Source organism: Peromyscus leucopus, chromosome 14 (genome assembly GCF_004664715.2).
Source record: "Peromyscus leucopus breed LL Stock chromosome 14, UCI_PerLeu_2.1, whole genome shotgun sequence".
Lineage (NCBI taxonomy): Eukaryota > Metazoa > Chordata > Mammalia > Rodentia > Cricetidae > Peromyscus > Peromyscus leucopus.
In genome coordinates this window covers 6,459,399-6,475,797 of record NC_051075.1, presented here as the reverse complement: position 1 = coordinate 6,475,797, position 16,399 = coordinate 6,459,399, and the positions used below count along the sequence as shown (strand labels likewise).

The 16,399-nt window shown below is 36.7% G+C and overlaps 1 protein-coding gene across 1 annotated transcript in view; it reads right to left on the bottom strand.

Moving 5' to 3' along the window:
* Positions 1-483: 483 nt before the first annotated feature.
* The window catches only part of Meox2 (mesenchyme homeobox 2), a 60,315-nt gene continuing 44,399 nt past the window's right edge, over positions 484-16,399 (bottom strand). Inside the window, exons 2-3 of the mRNA XM_028878412.2 lie at positions 13,442-13,614; positions 484-1,533 (exon numbers count right to left, since the gene is read on the bottom strand). Of these exons, the coding sequence (XP_028734245.1) occupies positions 1,309-1,533; positions 13,442-13,614 (398 nt within the window). The 3' untranslated portion in view covers positions 484-1,308. The remainder of the gene's footprint in view (positions 1,534-13,441; positions 13,615-16,399) is intronic.

Genomic DNA, 16,399 nt, shown 5'->3' with positions numbered 1-16,399 from the left:
ATATGAAAAATAAGGTATTTTTGCTGAGTCTAATTTTCAGACATTCAGAATTTCTCATCTATTTTCTTGAAGAATTAGCTTTGGCACTTGGTTTGATATCTTAAACAATGAGGAAAAAACCTTTTCCCTGTTAATTGAATCACATCCATAAACACTAACAATTTAAAGATATAAAGTTAGACATTTGCCACGCAACACTCTTTCTGCAAGGTAACTGATCTGCCTATGATCCTAAGGTTTTTCAAGCTATAAGAGAGGAAGACTCAGCCGGGCGTTGGTGGCGCACGCCTTTAATCCCAGCACTTGGGAGGCAGAGGCAGGCGGATCTCTGTGAGTTCGAGGCCAGCCTGGGCTACCAAGTGAGCTCCAGGAAAGGCTCAAAGCTACACAGAGAAACCCTGTCTCGAAAAACCAAAAAAAAAAAAAAAAAAAAAAAAAAAAAAAAAAAAAAAAAAAAAAAAAAAAAAAAAAAAAAAAAAGAGAGGAAGACTCGAGGGCTAGGTATGTTCTATAATGTATCAGCAGCAGTTGATAGTAAATGCAACAGAAGATTTGTTTTGTCTGTGGTACAAGAATATGTCCTATCAGACTCTGCTTCATTTTCTCTACAGGAACACAAGTAAGCACAGACTGACTGTCTCTGACTGACAAAACTGTATAAAAGTACAGGAAGCTTGGCTGTGCTTGTCAATGGGAGAGCCTATATTCATCAGCTAATATGAATGCGTTTGCTAAAATTAGTGAAGACAGGAACATGATTTAGGGGTAATATATACAGAGTTTGAATACATTTTCCATCCACTTGGTGATTTCAGGCACTGTGGCTGTTCAGGATAAACTATTTCATGGGTTAATTACTTGATAGCAATTTACTTTTCAGTGCAAGCAAAAGCAAATACCTGCCCAATGTCACACACATGACCTGGTACAACTGGAATGTTCAAAGCATTTTCATTTTTAACATCTTCGCCTTGGAGACATTTTGAAAAGAAACTTCTTATCGAGTTTGCTCTTGGTGGCAGTTTAATTTTCAGTGAAACCCAAAGCAAACACTCATCTCCCTCTCTGTCACATATAGGAACAAGTGTATTTGAAATACGCTCCCCTTCTCCAATTTCACTGTGGAAGCATCTTCAATAAGAGGCACTTAGTGTAAACCTTCTATCAACCGCGAGAGACAAGACTTGAGATGCCTGCATTTGATTATACTAAGCAACTGCCACAGTCATCTGCCATGTAAACGATGTTTGGGTAAGGCTTGCCGTCACAGTGGCGCTTTCCTGAGAATGGAGCTGGTCCCTGTGTGTATCACAAGTGTGCATGCTCTGAGCTGTGGTCGCTGTCGCGACTGTCGTCATTTGCTAGAGAGTCCCCTGTCTGCTGTAGGGTCGCTGCACCAATCCCTGACAGCTCCGATGGGAGAAGCGTTCCCTTTTTCACATTCACCAGTTCCTTTTCTCGAGCTGCAGCCCCTTGCTGTCCCCCTTTGACCCGCTTCCACTTCATTCTCCTGTTCTGGAACCACACTTTCACCTGGAAGGGAAGGGAATAAATAAGTCAAAGAAGGCACTGAAACCTAGTTCCTCCAGGGCTTGCACACAGACGTTATGACGCCGTGATTACAGGAACCCTACAGCATTGCACTGGGTCAGATCGCAAGTTCATGATAATTGAAAATGCTTAGACAGCCCTTGCAAAGTATGTTCATACATGCCAACACACGACACAAAAGTAGAAAGAGGTGGAGGAGTTTGTTTAGAAGCACTGAACTGAAGTTTATGAACCAAAGAAAACCTATTTGTCCCTGCCATGTCTTTACATATGTAAATATGTGTCTCTGCCATATATTTATCCATTCTCTCAAGCTTTTCTTTGACTTGACCATGGAGTATGTGCTGGTTTACCGGTGATAAATAGGCCTCTGGAAGGGAACTATCCATTATCAATGTCCCCTAATTTGTGATGGTAATGTATCTCCGCAAACCCATTCACATCAATAAGAAAATCATAATTCACCCCAGTCAACGTCCAGGTGCTTCTTGATTTTTATGGAATGATACCGCAATAAAACTGGAATGAAGAAAAGTCTGGAGCCCGCTGTTGCTCAGCTGGGAACTGTCTATGTGCATAATTGCTGGACTCTTGTTTCCCCAGTGGTCTACAGCAAGCAGATCTTCTTACGGGCCTTCTTTTTGCTCTTGCTTTTATTAACGTTTACTTTGCAAATATCATCTAACTGTTGCTAAAAAATGCGGCCACAATAAAAATTCTCAGCACTTTCCATGAGACTCCCCTGGGTGAAGACCCAGAAACTTCCTCAAAGGGCTAAAGCGATTGTGAAGATCATCCTCAGTACAGTGACAGAGAGAGCTTCCCCGGGTTAGTCCCATATTGGTTCAGTCATGAATTCAGATTGATTAACGCACTTACCAAGGGTTCGATTGGTTTGTAGTATTTTTTCCTAGTAAATGTCTGCTTACTCAGCTCTTATTTTGGGTTTGGTTTTTAAATCTCTGCTAAAGTAAACTGCCGTGTTTATAATCCCTTTGCTTCTTTTCATTTGGTATTTTTTTTCCTGGTTTGTGTTCAATTTCTTTACAGTTCATTTTTGTATTTTACAGACTTTTTGCAAGCTGCTCTAGGCCAATTTGTTAACCAGTCCACCCACTTCCGTGACCATCTTTCCCTTGTGTTATAACTCATGCTAAGCAAATGCCTTCACCAAACTCCTACAGCTCTGACAGAAACACATTTTCATATCTGATAGAAAAAAAGACCATATTCTTCTGCACCAAAAACATTTAGAATACATCACATTCTCAATTTCTACTAATACACAGTGCTGAGGGGAAATCATGAGAAGTGTGTTTGGCTTTCAAAGACATTTGAATATTACACACTGAAGCCAGTGGCCTGTTTACAAATGTTTGTACAATGAATTATTACATATATCTTATCTCTAGACTTTCATTTGCGTCACTTTAAGTAATAATGGGAATCATATATCAGATATTACCCATGCACACATTAATCCATTTAACAGTACAGAATCAGAAATATAGCAAAAAAGTTTGTGGTTTAAAAGTCATTGATAGATGTCCACATACTATTACAACTTAAAACCAAAAGGTCAGCACTTGCCTTTTACTAGGTAGCGACAGGGATAGACAGCTTGACTACAGCCCTATTCGTGAACTATTTATAATATATTTTTCTCTTTTACTAATACTATTTTAATTTTATAGTGAGGAGTTGAAACAAAGGTTAAGTGACTCAAGTAAAACTTTCATTATATAAAAGAAAAAAAAACAGTGCATAATGTAACCTTGGGACTCATTAGTTGCCTGGAGTGCCTCTTTTTTCTTTACTTTTGGTACCTTATTGTTATACCTGTAGATCAATGCATTTCTCAACTCTCTTCAGAGAAGTGTTTGTGTGCAGTAGATAGTGATTAACACTGACACCCACAGTTAAGTCAAGGGGAAGAAAATAAGAACCTGAAGAACTCGCTCCCTTCTCCCAATGGCTCGGGGTTCCTTGCCAAAGAGCAGAAAGAAATCATTTAAGCATCAGACATGGTGTGTGACTACAAGGAAACAGTGTCTTCCAGACACAGCAGGATGGTGGTACATTTTAACTCACAATGGTTTTGACAGCATGCACAAGACCTGTGCACGCCCCAGCAAGACCAAATGTGAAAAGTAGCATTGGGCATGAAATCCTACTCCTACTAGTGGAGCTATGGGCAATTGAGAGCTCCTGGGAAAAGGAGTCAGTCGTCTCTAAGAGTGTAGCTCCTGACAAGTTAAGTAGGCTCCAGTGAAAGCCCACATATCTGATAATATTTTGTCTGGATGCTTTTGTTTTTGTTTTTGTGTTTAAAAGGACACAAAGGTGAATGGGTGGTAGTATCTGGAAAATGGATCTGAATCAAGAGAAGAAGTGAGCATGATTGAAACACATTATTTAAAAATCTCAAAGAACTATGTTTTATTCTAACTTTTAGAAGATATTTGTAAATAGTAGATTCATACTGGATGTAGTTGAAGCTTTTATTGTATATGAGAATGTGTCCTTATTAGCTTCATATTTAAAGAAGGTCCTGAACTATCTGCTGTTGGAGTTGTTGCCATTGATAATTTCTGATGAGAGATTCAGTGTGGTGGTATTGTGTTCCCCCAAATATTGTGCACCCTAATAAACTTATCTGGGGTCAAAGAACAGAACAGCCACTAGATACAGAGGCCAGAAAATGGTGGCACTCACGCCTTTAATCCTAGCATTCCAGAGGCAGAGATCTACCTGGATCTCTGTGTGTTCAAGGATACAGCCAAGCGTGGTGACTCACGCTTTTAATCTTAGAAAGTGAGCCTTTAATCCCAGGGAGTGATGGCAGAAAGCAGAAAGGTGTATAAGGCATGAGGACCAGAAACTAGAAGAATTTGGCTGGTTAAGCATTTAGGTTTTGAGCAGCACAGTTCAGCTGAGACCCATTCGGATGAGGACACAGAGGCTTCCAGTCTGAGGAAACAGGATCAGCTGAGGAACTCGCGAGGTGAGGTAGCTGTGGCTTGTTCTGTTCTCTGATCTCCCAGCATTCACCCCAATAACTGGCATCAGGTTTGATTTTATTAATAAGACCATTTAAGATTCCTGTTACAATTCACCCTCTCAGTGGTAGAGGAAATGCATTTAGCTTTATCTCTGCTCACTCTCAGAGTCCACACGGTTGTGTTGCCACAAAGTTAATGAAACAAATTAATAATTATGTCTCCTTATTTTTGCTGTTTTGGGCATCCTTCCCCTTTTCAATTTTTGTTCTAGTCACCTAAATTCAATCCTTAGCTTCTAAGAAATTATTTTATCAACTATTTTCCACAAAAATCAAATCTTATATTGACTAATTTAATCAGGACATATGACATTTATGCATATTTATTATTTTATTTGTACTTCAAGTCAGTTTTATCTGCTTCCTTTCATATCTTCTGGAAAATGAGAGCTTTGTGCATTTACTTTTCTTCATGTTAGCAGCTAAGATAAAGCTCCAAATAAATGACTCAAATAAAATTAAATCCTTCGTTCTAAGAAATGGAGCAAGGAGAGGACCATTTTGATAAACTTAAACAACATAGATCAAACTTTCTATCCTCTTAGTAGCTCTGTAAGCAAAAAGAACATTCAACAAACTCTTCATGTGAGAAATAACAAGGGCACAATAAGAGCTTGCAGTGGTAATAGCCAATATGTTGTGGTCTTCACTTTTTAGGATACTTTATGAAGTTTCTTTATTCACCCATGGTTAACAAAAATATTTAATGTTTAAATTACCTGGATGATGAAACAAAATTTCTATTACCATACTTGACTATATCACAAAAGAAAGCAATCAAGAGAACTTTTTATGATTGTTTCCAAAATTGGTTTTTATTATTTTGTTTTTGTTGCTTTGTTTATATGAGACAGGGTCTAACTGTACATTGAGGCTATTCTGAAACTTACTATTTTGCTCAGATCAGGCTAAAACTCTTGATCCTCTTCCCTCACCTCCAAATTACTAGGATTTCAGTCATATACTACCAAGCCCAAAGTTAGAAATCACAATTTTTATCTTCTATGAGCGTATTTAAAAAGAAGACCATTGTGTCACTGACTAAATACTGATTGCCAGTTCTTTACCTGACTTGTTATTCATCTACATGACAGCTTGGTATGCACAGCAATTGTCCTTGGGATCCATAATATACCACAAAGAAACAAAAATTAAGTATGAGTCTGGAGTGTAAAATTTCCACAGTACCTAGAGGCATGTTGATCGATGAAATTTCAATATGACAATGTCATAATTCAGGTTCATGTAGTACCTCTTTGGGGGAGACAGATATAAAACTAAATATTTGTATCAAAACTGAAAATGTCAGTGACCTAGATAGATGTCTTCAAACATCTTGAATTTTTGGTCTTAATATTCTAATGATTTTCATTATAATGTGGGCAAGAGGACTATTGTCTCCACTGTCTAACAAATATGGATTCATATATTTAAAATGTGAAAACATTCAAAAAATATTTCAGAAATACAATTTCAGATTTAATCATGCAATTCCTAGTGATTAAATTTGGTCATGGTAGTTAATCTGATACACACAGCATCGACAGGCCCTGGGGAGGTCCTGTCCCAGTAGGTCAACAGTATCATCAGCAGATGAACTGAAGAACTGGAACCACATAAATATTCAAGTGAAGAAGAAAAAAAAGAAAAGAACTGCTCTATCTTCATTTTGTTTGAACAGACAAGTTTACATGTGGTTAAAAGAAGGGGTCCTGACCTATCAGAAAAAGTTTACTGAAAATGCCAGTTCACTAAAAGCACTGAAATCAGAAAAAAAAAAAAATCTGCTCAGAGACATAGTGCATCAAAAGCTGTGCCTTCTGGTGTTGCTTGTCAGTGGGCAAAGGGGTGGGGGGGGGGCATCAGGATGCCTGTAGAACTGAAGACTAAAGGCCTGTTTACCAGCCTGCTACTCCCCTTTACTTAGGCACAGAGTTTAGGACCCCCTGGCTCTAGTTTTGGTTCTGAGTCCTCTTTTTTCTCTGTTTATGTCTTATGACTCATCCATATTAATGTGTCAGAAAAAATCGGCTATTTCTCATATTTTCTTTTCTTTTCTTTTTTTTTTTTTCCATTTTTTTTCAAGACAGGGTTTCTGTGTAGCTCTGGCTGTCCTGGAACTTGTCCTGTCCTGGAATGAGCAGGCTGGCCTCGAACTCACAGAAATCCACCTGCCTCTGCCTCCTGAGTGCTGGGATTAAAGGCGTGTGCCACCACCGCCCAGCCTATTTCTCATATTTTCTAACAAACTGAATTTAGTTCTTCTCAGCCAATGTCAAATAGCATAATGAGTGAGAAATAAGTTACTAGAAAAGCAAGAAATGGAGCTTCCTAAGTAATTTTCATCTTGTGGACACAGTTGCATTTTAATGGTTATATATATAATATAATATAATATAATATAATATAATATAATATAATATAATATAATATAATATATATATATATGTATATATATATATATATATAATATAAAACTATTTTTTTCCAAATGATGGAACCAAAGTAATGTGTGAGAGATAAACTTGCTGGAGTATAGATTTATTTGAACTGTACCTTTAGCATGCTGCCAGGTAGCAAAAGTTAAATAATTTCTCTGCTTTGTGTTGTGCCTGTTTGAATCCAACTCAGTTGGCCCATTTCATTCACACCAATACGCAATGAAAACTATTTCCTCTTCATCTTATTTTTTTTTACATAAGATAAATAGGCTCATCATTCAGTTATTTTAAGTGAAGTATCTCTATCTAAAATCAACACTAAAATAAATTTAGTTAATGGTTTGAAAAGATCTAAACTAAATTTGGCACTTTTCTTTTGGTACATTATAAAATTCTTGAATAGCAAGCAATCCCTAAAGACACATCATGGTACCACTTGGTGCCATTTTGCTCAAGCTTGTGAGATCAGTTATAAGAAAGCTTCTGCTCTCTACACCTTGCCTTATCTCTGTAACGATGTCAAATGACAACTGACAGTGTGGGATTATCAATATGTACTAAATATGATAAAGTCACCTCTAATCATCATCCAGATAAAATATAAATCTAAACTCCTTTCTGAAATAAAGGAACTCATCACTTTGTAAGTAAAAAAATATAGACTATTGACAATTTGCTATGATCCAATCTGTGAGCCTTCACAATCTTACAGAATTAAAAGAAATATCCGCTAATTTGTAATAAAAATCTCCTTTAAAATACCACACTTACCAAAACTTACATTTCACCCATGCCATGGACATTTTTCTAATTTAGTGGTCCTCAACCTTCCTAATGCTGTGACCCTTTAATGAAGTTCCTCATGTTGTGGTGACCCCCCATTCCCTGCCAACCATAAAATTATTTTTGTTGCTACTCCATAACTGTAATTTTGCTACTGCTCTGAATCATAATGTAAATATCTATGTTTTCTGATGGTCTTAGGTGACCCCTGTGAAAAAATCTTTCGACCCCCAATGGGTAGTGATCCACAGATGGAGAACCACTGCCCTAGCTGAAGTCACATCATGTATGGCCTTTCAAAATAAATGTCATAAAAGTATTGGCCCTTGTTATTTTAAATGATTTAAACACTGCTGGAATAAAAAGAAGGGACATTCTAAAATCATTGGCTGTGCAGATAGTCCTAAGTTTCAAATAATTCATTTTCTGATCATTGAAACAATTTACCAAATAGTTAAACTTATTCATATAGATTTATAGAAATAAATTTACAGAGGGACAGCATCATGTAAAAAAGGCAATGTGAAAGACTAAATACTGTATATTTTATGCAAAAGATAATTCTCTCTTATATTAACAAAATGGATGGGTATTTTGAAAGTACTTGGCATTAGGTCATTTAGTGATTTATGAGTAACAAAGAGAATCTAATTTCTCTCACTTTCAGTAATGGAGCCTGATTCAACTAGGTGAGATTTTTCCATTTATGTTACCTGAGGTGACCTGAATACAATGTGTCAATTCTAGCAATTGCAGCTTGTTCACAAGACTTCACGACTGAACCTCTGTGTTTGGGATCCTAAACTCTAGAAACGTCCTTCAGGTCATCTCTAGTGCTGCCTCCTTTCTTCCCCCCACTCCAAGACTCAAAAGTCTGGCAGGAGATTTTTCCACCTATACTGGATGGAGACAGAAAACCAGAATTAGTTTGTATGGCTTAAAACACCTGTGACGGGGGGATTTTCACACTGGATTTGTAAAATGTCCCAAACAGACCTGCCACTGTTGATTGTGAAGAGGACATGAGATGATGTCAGAACTGCTAGCTATAAATTTGACGCGGGAAGTTTACTAGACTTATTACTGCCCTGCAAACTGGCATTACAAAATGGAAATGCAGCTTTGTCCTAGGGTCCCCATTCTTATACAGTATAAAAATGTTATTTAATAACTATTTGCCAAATAGAAGCACTTTGCAAAGCAGGAGCACTTCTTCTTACAGGAAGAAATTAAAAGGTAATTGCAGAATCTATAATCGACGGAATTATAGAATGCCTTGATATTTCATTATGGAGGACACAAGCATGTGTGTGTGTACGTGTGTGTGTGTGTGTGTGTGTGTGTGTGTGTGTGTGTTTGTGAAGTTAACTTTCTGAGGGATGTTTGAGAATTTAGCATGTCTTACCTTTATCTAAGGATATATCTAAGCATTGTTAAAAATCTTTATAAAAACATCAGTGTGTATTGCTAAAACATGTGGCTCATATACTGATCAATGACATAATTATAGCAAAAGTATCCTAGTGTACTCTCCTGCATAAGTACACATTTTCTAGACAATCACAGGAAAAAAATCATCGTTAAAGCAGAGTGAAGATTCATATAACCACATAGTAAGTTTTAGAAAATAGGTAATTATTCATCTACACAATTCTTCTCTGAGTTTAAATTATTAATCTTTCACTCTCCTTTTGTATAGTGAATTATTTATTTATATTTGAGTATTAAAAGCTTTTATCAAAATCAAGAAAATTATTTAGATTTAAGAAATGCTATTAAGTTAGGATAAATATAAAGCAATATATAGTTAAATATGATGCTTTTAACATATAAATTTTATCTATGTTTCTAAATTTTATTTTATTTTAAAATATATAAAACTAATTCATGCAGAAAGAAATGAAGAGAGCTCAGAGGTACAAGTAAACAACTTAAATATGGAAAGTGTACTCAAATATGTCATGTAAGAATATATAGGGTCAAGATATGGATTGCATAGTGAATTCATTTTGTGGAGAGTACAGTACTGTTGAAGTGATAGGCCTGAATGGTTGCCCTCCACCAATTCTTACTTAGATATCTTCTACTCAAGATGATGATATTTGAAATGAGGTCTTTCAAAAATTAACTCATAAAGGTAAATTTCTCATTCCTCAGATGAACATCATTACAGAAGTAACTTAGAGAGTTAGCTAGCCCTTCAGCCACATAGAGCAAGAGGCTGAAAGCTGTTTATAGAACACAGCCTTTCTCCAGAACAAGGCCTGATGTTGGACTTCTAATCTTCTAAAATGGCAAGGAATAAATTTAGGTTGTTTGTGAAATTTGGTACATTGTGTTTTGCTGTAGATGCCCAATGAACTGAGAGAAGCTTTGTTCCATTTTAAAGAACAGGAATTTTTAAGGTATGTTTTAAGTCTATAGCTATAAGACCTCCAAAATTAAAAACCAAGAATATTTCACTGGGAGTGATACCCCAGCATTTTAGAGAAATGTGCCTTTAGATCCCCAAGAATAGAAAACGTGGTTATTGAACCACACAATGTTTTATTCTTGTGAATTCAGCACAACAAATTCATCACATGAAGTGAAAATCAAACTCTAAAATTTGTAATATAAGACATTAGGTGAACATAAATGTATAAGAAGAAAGTTCACATTTGGCACAACTTGGAATATTCTCCTTCCTTAAATTCGGCAGCCTTTGCCATGGTTAAAATGTGTTCTGTTGTCTCATCCTATGAGCTAGAGCACAGACTCTCCAGCTTATTTTCATGGAATTTTCTTTCTAGTGCCTAGCTCAACAAATGTCTGTGTTACCAATGAATTTACCCACCATGCCTGTGAATCGCAAGCCCCCACCACATAGCTGTCTCATTCAGTGTCTGGTGAAAATGCTTTTGTTTCCACTATGGTGAATAAATCTGAGAAAGAGAAAACACATTTGCTTCTACTTGTGGTCCAAAAAGATTTTTTTTTTCTACTCTAAGAAAACAAACTTCTAAGAGGCCAATCCTAGATATTCCTTCACATACTTGCATTCAGAATTTTGCGTTTTCTGACAGCATTCCTCTAGAGCTTTAGCTTTGATTAAATATTTACACTATAATGAGCACATCACCCTTCCAGTTAACTTGCAACTGCCAGAGGAGATGTACAAGACAGGAAAGAAAATACACAGTCCCGAGTTTTCGATTGTTTGAGAACCCAAGCATCTCTCCAAGTTTTTGTTTTGTTGTGATTTTGACCATTTGCTGTTTGTTTATTTTCTGTTTTTCTTATAAGACCCTTGTTAGCTCATCTCGTGAAGACTTCTAATGACTCTTGTCTATACACTAAGCTTGGCCAGATGGTTCACTTTGAACAGGGGACACTGGCAAATATGGGATAAACAGAAGCTTAAGGATCCCTTACTGGTCGGAGTTTTTTCTCAGCATTCCTGGGAGCAGTTTCCCCTCTCTGAAGAAGCCCAGGTTAGCTGATTAGAAGCAAAAGCATGAGAAGATCAACTGCCCCGGAAGAGCTTCAGGCAGCACTCAGTCACTGGATCAAAGACTGCCATTCTGGGATAGATGCAAGGAGGCTGGAGGAAAGGTTCAGAAAAACCTTTCCAAAACCCAGACCCACAAAATTCTAAATAAACATAATGTGGCTGTTGTGTGAATCCACTAATGTTTGGAATGGTTCATTACACAGAAAAGACAAGCTAACTTAAAATGGAAATGACAATTATAGACATTAAGATTTAAAATAAGGCGCAAATATATATATACATCTGTAGCTGTTGCATATAATTTAATATATCAAGTCAGTTAGGAAGAAAGAATAGTTATCTAAAATACCTTCTACATTTTCATCATTTTACAGAACCTCTTCTAGGATTAGATTGTTGTTAGGCAAATATGAAGCCTGATTCCTCTGATCAAGTGATGGAAGACCATGGACCATCACTATGTGACTAAGCTCAGGTTCTTGCTTTTGCTCTTGGCCAGAGCTCAGTGCTTTATCCATCATTGTGTAGATGGGAAGTCAGCTCTAATTTCCAATTTTCTCCATATTTCTAAAATATGGGGGTCTTTCCCAGAGTTCCCTGTTTCTACATACACTAATATGCAATTTCCCCCTTATTTACTTCCTTGTTGCCAGAAAAACACATTAAAATAGATCAGTTCTCTGAAGATATAGATTTTAGATCCTGCTTTCTGAAGTGCCAAGTGCTACACATCCACAGAGGGAACTTTGTGTGTGATTCAGAGGAAGAAAATGTGGTACTCCAGAGCTCAGAAACTAGTCATAATATTTAATAAAATATAAACTGCCAATAAATAAAACCACATAAAAGTGTCCTTTGTATATTTTCTTTAAGCAGAAATAACCCACAGAATGTGAAATCTAAAAACTAACAGAAAGAAAGAGTATGATAGGAAACTGGATAAAAACCACTCGCTATCATAAAGTGTGACAATCATTTGTCATGTGTCCACACTCTGTTGGTATTTCCCTGGTCCCAGTGGGACCCCTGGAGGAAAAACGTACAGTGAGAGAGGAAGTCAAGCTCTTGGCCTAACAGCGCCTGATATAATTGCACTGTCCATAAAGATGTTTGCATTTGCCTTTCAGGAATGTTTTCCTAACTAGCAAGACAGTTAACCATCTGAAGGCTGGCGTCTCCTAGAGTAAATATGAATTAACATAAGGTGTACTCTGAGTGCTAAAGGAGCAAGTTATTTTCCGTCTAAATAAAATTCAGTAACAGAGTCTATAAAGCAATCAATTTAAATATATTATTTAGTTCTTATTAATTGGACACATGTATCATTAACACATTAAACTCATTCTTTCAGTGGATAGCAGACTATTGAATTCCTAGAATAAACACAATTGTAAAGTATTTTGATTAGTAGAGAGCAAGTGTTTACTGACGATTTGTATGTCCTTGCTGCCAATCATCCCCAGCCTTCTTGCACCTGTGCCACACCCCTTGATCATTTCAGAACAGGTGAGAGCAAACGGAGGGACCGTGAGTCATTCCCAGGTGAAAACACTCGAGGTCAGGGATCTGCCAATTCTTTGTCAGGTTACCAACAGCACTGCGTGGTGCGATTCCAAGGACTGTGAGTGACTATTCAGAGTGCTGGAATCATCGAACTCATGTAGAAAATAAGCCATCACGATTTTATTTTCTTTTATGCTATTTAGTTTTAAAGGCTAATGTTCTATTACAACATGACATGACCTGTCCTGACCTGTACAGACAACTAACCTTTTATTAGACCAGATGAGGAGAGCTTAATATAAACACAGGAAGTATTTCACCATTTACCCACATTATTTAAAACAAACTGTGTTTTTAAAACAAACAGAGAAATATTACCATCACAAAGCATCCCTTATTGAAACTCAGTAAACATACCTTTCATTCAAATGTCATTTTTTTTTAATTTTGTAATTTTGAAGAACAAAGGTTTAATCATTGAATAGTACAAACTTCTAATTGGTATTTGAAAATCATAAATCCAGATAATTTAAAAATGGTAAAAAAAAAAAAAAAGATTGCTAAGCTATAGCAGTATAAAAGGTCACACAGCGATGATGCCCACTTTACCTGTCTTTCGGTGAGATCTAGATTCACTGCTATCTCATATCTTCTCAGTCTGGTCAAATAATTATGATGGGCAAATTCTGCCTCGAGTTCTCTGATTTGCTCTTTGGTAAAAGCTGTTCTTTCCTTTCTAGGTTTGCTGTTCACTTCTGACTTGTAATTTCCTTCCTGGGAATCTGCGGGGAGAGTGAAAGAAGATTGGTGTTAATATAGTCAGGCAGATATGTGCGGCCACACCATCCACAGTTATGGAATAACACTTCTCCACGAGTTTTGCTAGACAGGGGAGTCATAGTGAGCAAAGACAGTAAGACTGCTCACACGGACACAGGGTGAGATAGGTTATTCTTCTTTCTCTCTCTCTCTCCCTCTTTCTTTCTTTCTTTCTTTCTTTCTTTCTTTCTTTCTTTCTTTCTTCCTTCCTTCCTTCCTTCCTTCCTTCCTTCCTTCCTTCCTTCCTCTTGGTTTTCTGGTAACTCGTAACTTAATTGTTCTTTATACATCTATAAAATATAAACACAATTTTTTAACTTCTAAAATGGTACTGTGGTAATACAATAAACCAAACCGTCATCAAAAAACAATTATAGAAATAAAATGTTGTCTTTCTACATTTACATAAGGTTTAAGTATAAGTGAATATGGAATCCTCAAAGAAGTAATAATTGTGTATATGATTATTTTACCAAACAAATTACTTAGTGACTGGGTCTAAAGTCCAAGGCCATGGGTCCAGAGATAAAAACCCTAAGGGGTTTAGTGATTAACAGTGATTTTTTTACTCAAAGAGGACCTAAGTTCCATTTCCAGTATTCACATCAAATGGCTCAAAACTATCTGTCACTCCAGCTCTAGGGGATCAGATAAATTCTTCAGGCCTCTATGGGCACCTGCCCACATGTACACACACACAGATATAAAGAAAAATGGTTAAATAAATAAATAAATAAACAAGCAGTCAAAGTTTAGACAAGCATATGAAAAGCATCGAAGACTTTACTGTCACTTGTATTTTCATTTTAGTTCCTTGATTAAGACAGCTACAGTTTTCTCTTATGGCACATACTGTTAGCCCAACATGGGATCTATGACTTACATGCAGTTTTCTCTTATGGCGCATACTGCTTAGCCCAACATGGGATGTATGAACAAAAGTGTGCCCCTATGACTTACATGCAGGAAGTTTTAATTATCTACTGTCCATGCAGCACAGCAACCACATATACCAAATATCAATTCTCCATATCAAATCTTTAATACCATGTAAAATTACAGCAGTAAGTTGGAACATAGCAATCCACATTTCTATTCAGGAATTAATACAACACAATGCAGAATATTTTATTTAGTTTTTTTTTTAATATTCCTGAGACGTAGACTTGAAGGTGTTTTCTGTAAACTAAAAAACAGAATGTGCATAATATAGGAAAGCTAATCTGCATTCATCACGTAGACATGGATAGCAGCCATATCCAACTCTAGAAGGCCATGTCACACTTATCCTCAGTGAAATATCAACATCATCAATAGAAGGTCATGCAAATCTTCTTCTGAAAATCATTGCTGGTTTGTACTTGATGTTTATCACGTATACATTATTTGTGATATACTATCTAGTTCAAGGAGCTCTCCCATGAGCCTAGGTAAAAGTGTCACAGAAATAATAATATAAACACAGTATCTTAATTACTCTTTAATTACATAAATATAATACAATACGATTGACAAATTATCTCTTCATCCACAGTTGTTTGTATCCAGTGATGCTTGTTGATATTAAGAAATAATAAATGAGGGGTTTTTTTATTATTATTTTTTCCCTTTCCATAGGGAAGGTCAGTTTTCCCATCCAGGTCAAAGAATGTTTTGTGATATTCAGCCTGATTACACCTTAGGATGCCACTGGAACTAGAAGAGTTTATAATATGTGGCAGCTCACAGGTAGGCATGTTTATATAATGCCTACATACCTGGCTCAAAGTAGAGCCCAGAGTTCATCACACTGTTTTTTTTTTTTTTTTTTTTTTTTTTTTTTGGTTTTTCGAGACAGGGTTTCTCTTGTGTAGCTTTGCGCCTTTCCTGGGACTCACTCGGTAGCCCAGGCTGGCCTCGAACTCACAGAGATCCGCCTGCCTCTGCCTCCCGAGTGCTGAGATTAAAGGCGTGCACCACCACCGCCCGGCCAAGCTTTTTTTTTTTTTTTTTTTTTTTTTTGGCATCACACTGTTTTTAAGGTACATGTTTGACAGCACCCACATTGTTGCAGCATTGAGCTGTTCTGAGTGTGAAAAAAATTTCCCAGTGATCACTTTTTTTGTCCTATGGGCTATTCTGCAGATATTAAATTCAAGTCCCAGCATGGAATATTCATCTTCAAGTCCTTCCCAGGACCATCCATGTTCACATGAATCAAGAGTTTCGCCAGCTGGCAGCCACTCTCACTGAGATCTTGGCTTGTGACTATTTGTAGGAAACAATGGTCTTTTCCCTTCAGCTAAACAGCTTTGGAAGCTGATGGCAAAGCAGCAAGTTTTTCTCCTGAGTTCAGTTTGAGTGAGTTGTGGTTCATGTTGTTCAGTCTGAGTGACTCACAGTTCACCCATTTCCATAAGTAAGCATGAATGAACAAATTCACATTGAGAGAAACCTATTAACTGGTATTTATTTTTCTTTCTTTGACATCGATCTCCTCTAGCTTTTGAAACAGTCCAGAGTATTTCATAAATACATCACATACACACAAAACTTGTGATGGGCTTATACACACAATCATTATGACAAGAAATATTCAGCAGCAGGTTTATATAGCCAGTGACTGGATTTCAGCAAAAATCTGGCTATAATTCAGTATTTCAGTCTAAAAACAATTTATGGAATGACTGAATACCAAAGCAAAATTGCAAGGAAGAAAAGTCTGTTGAACAAAATGAAGTGAGCTAGCATACTTGTATTTTCAAAAAT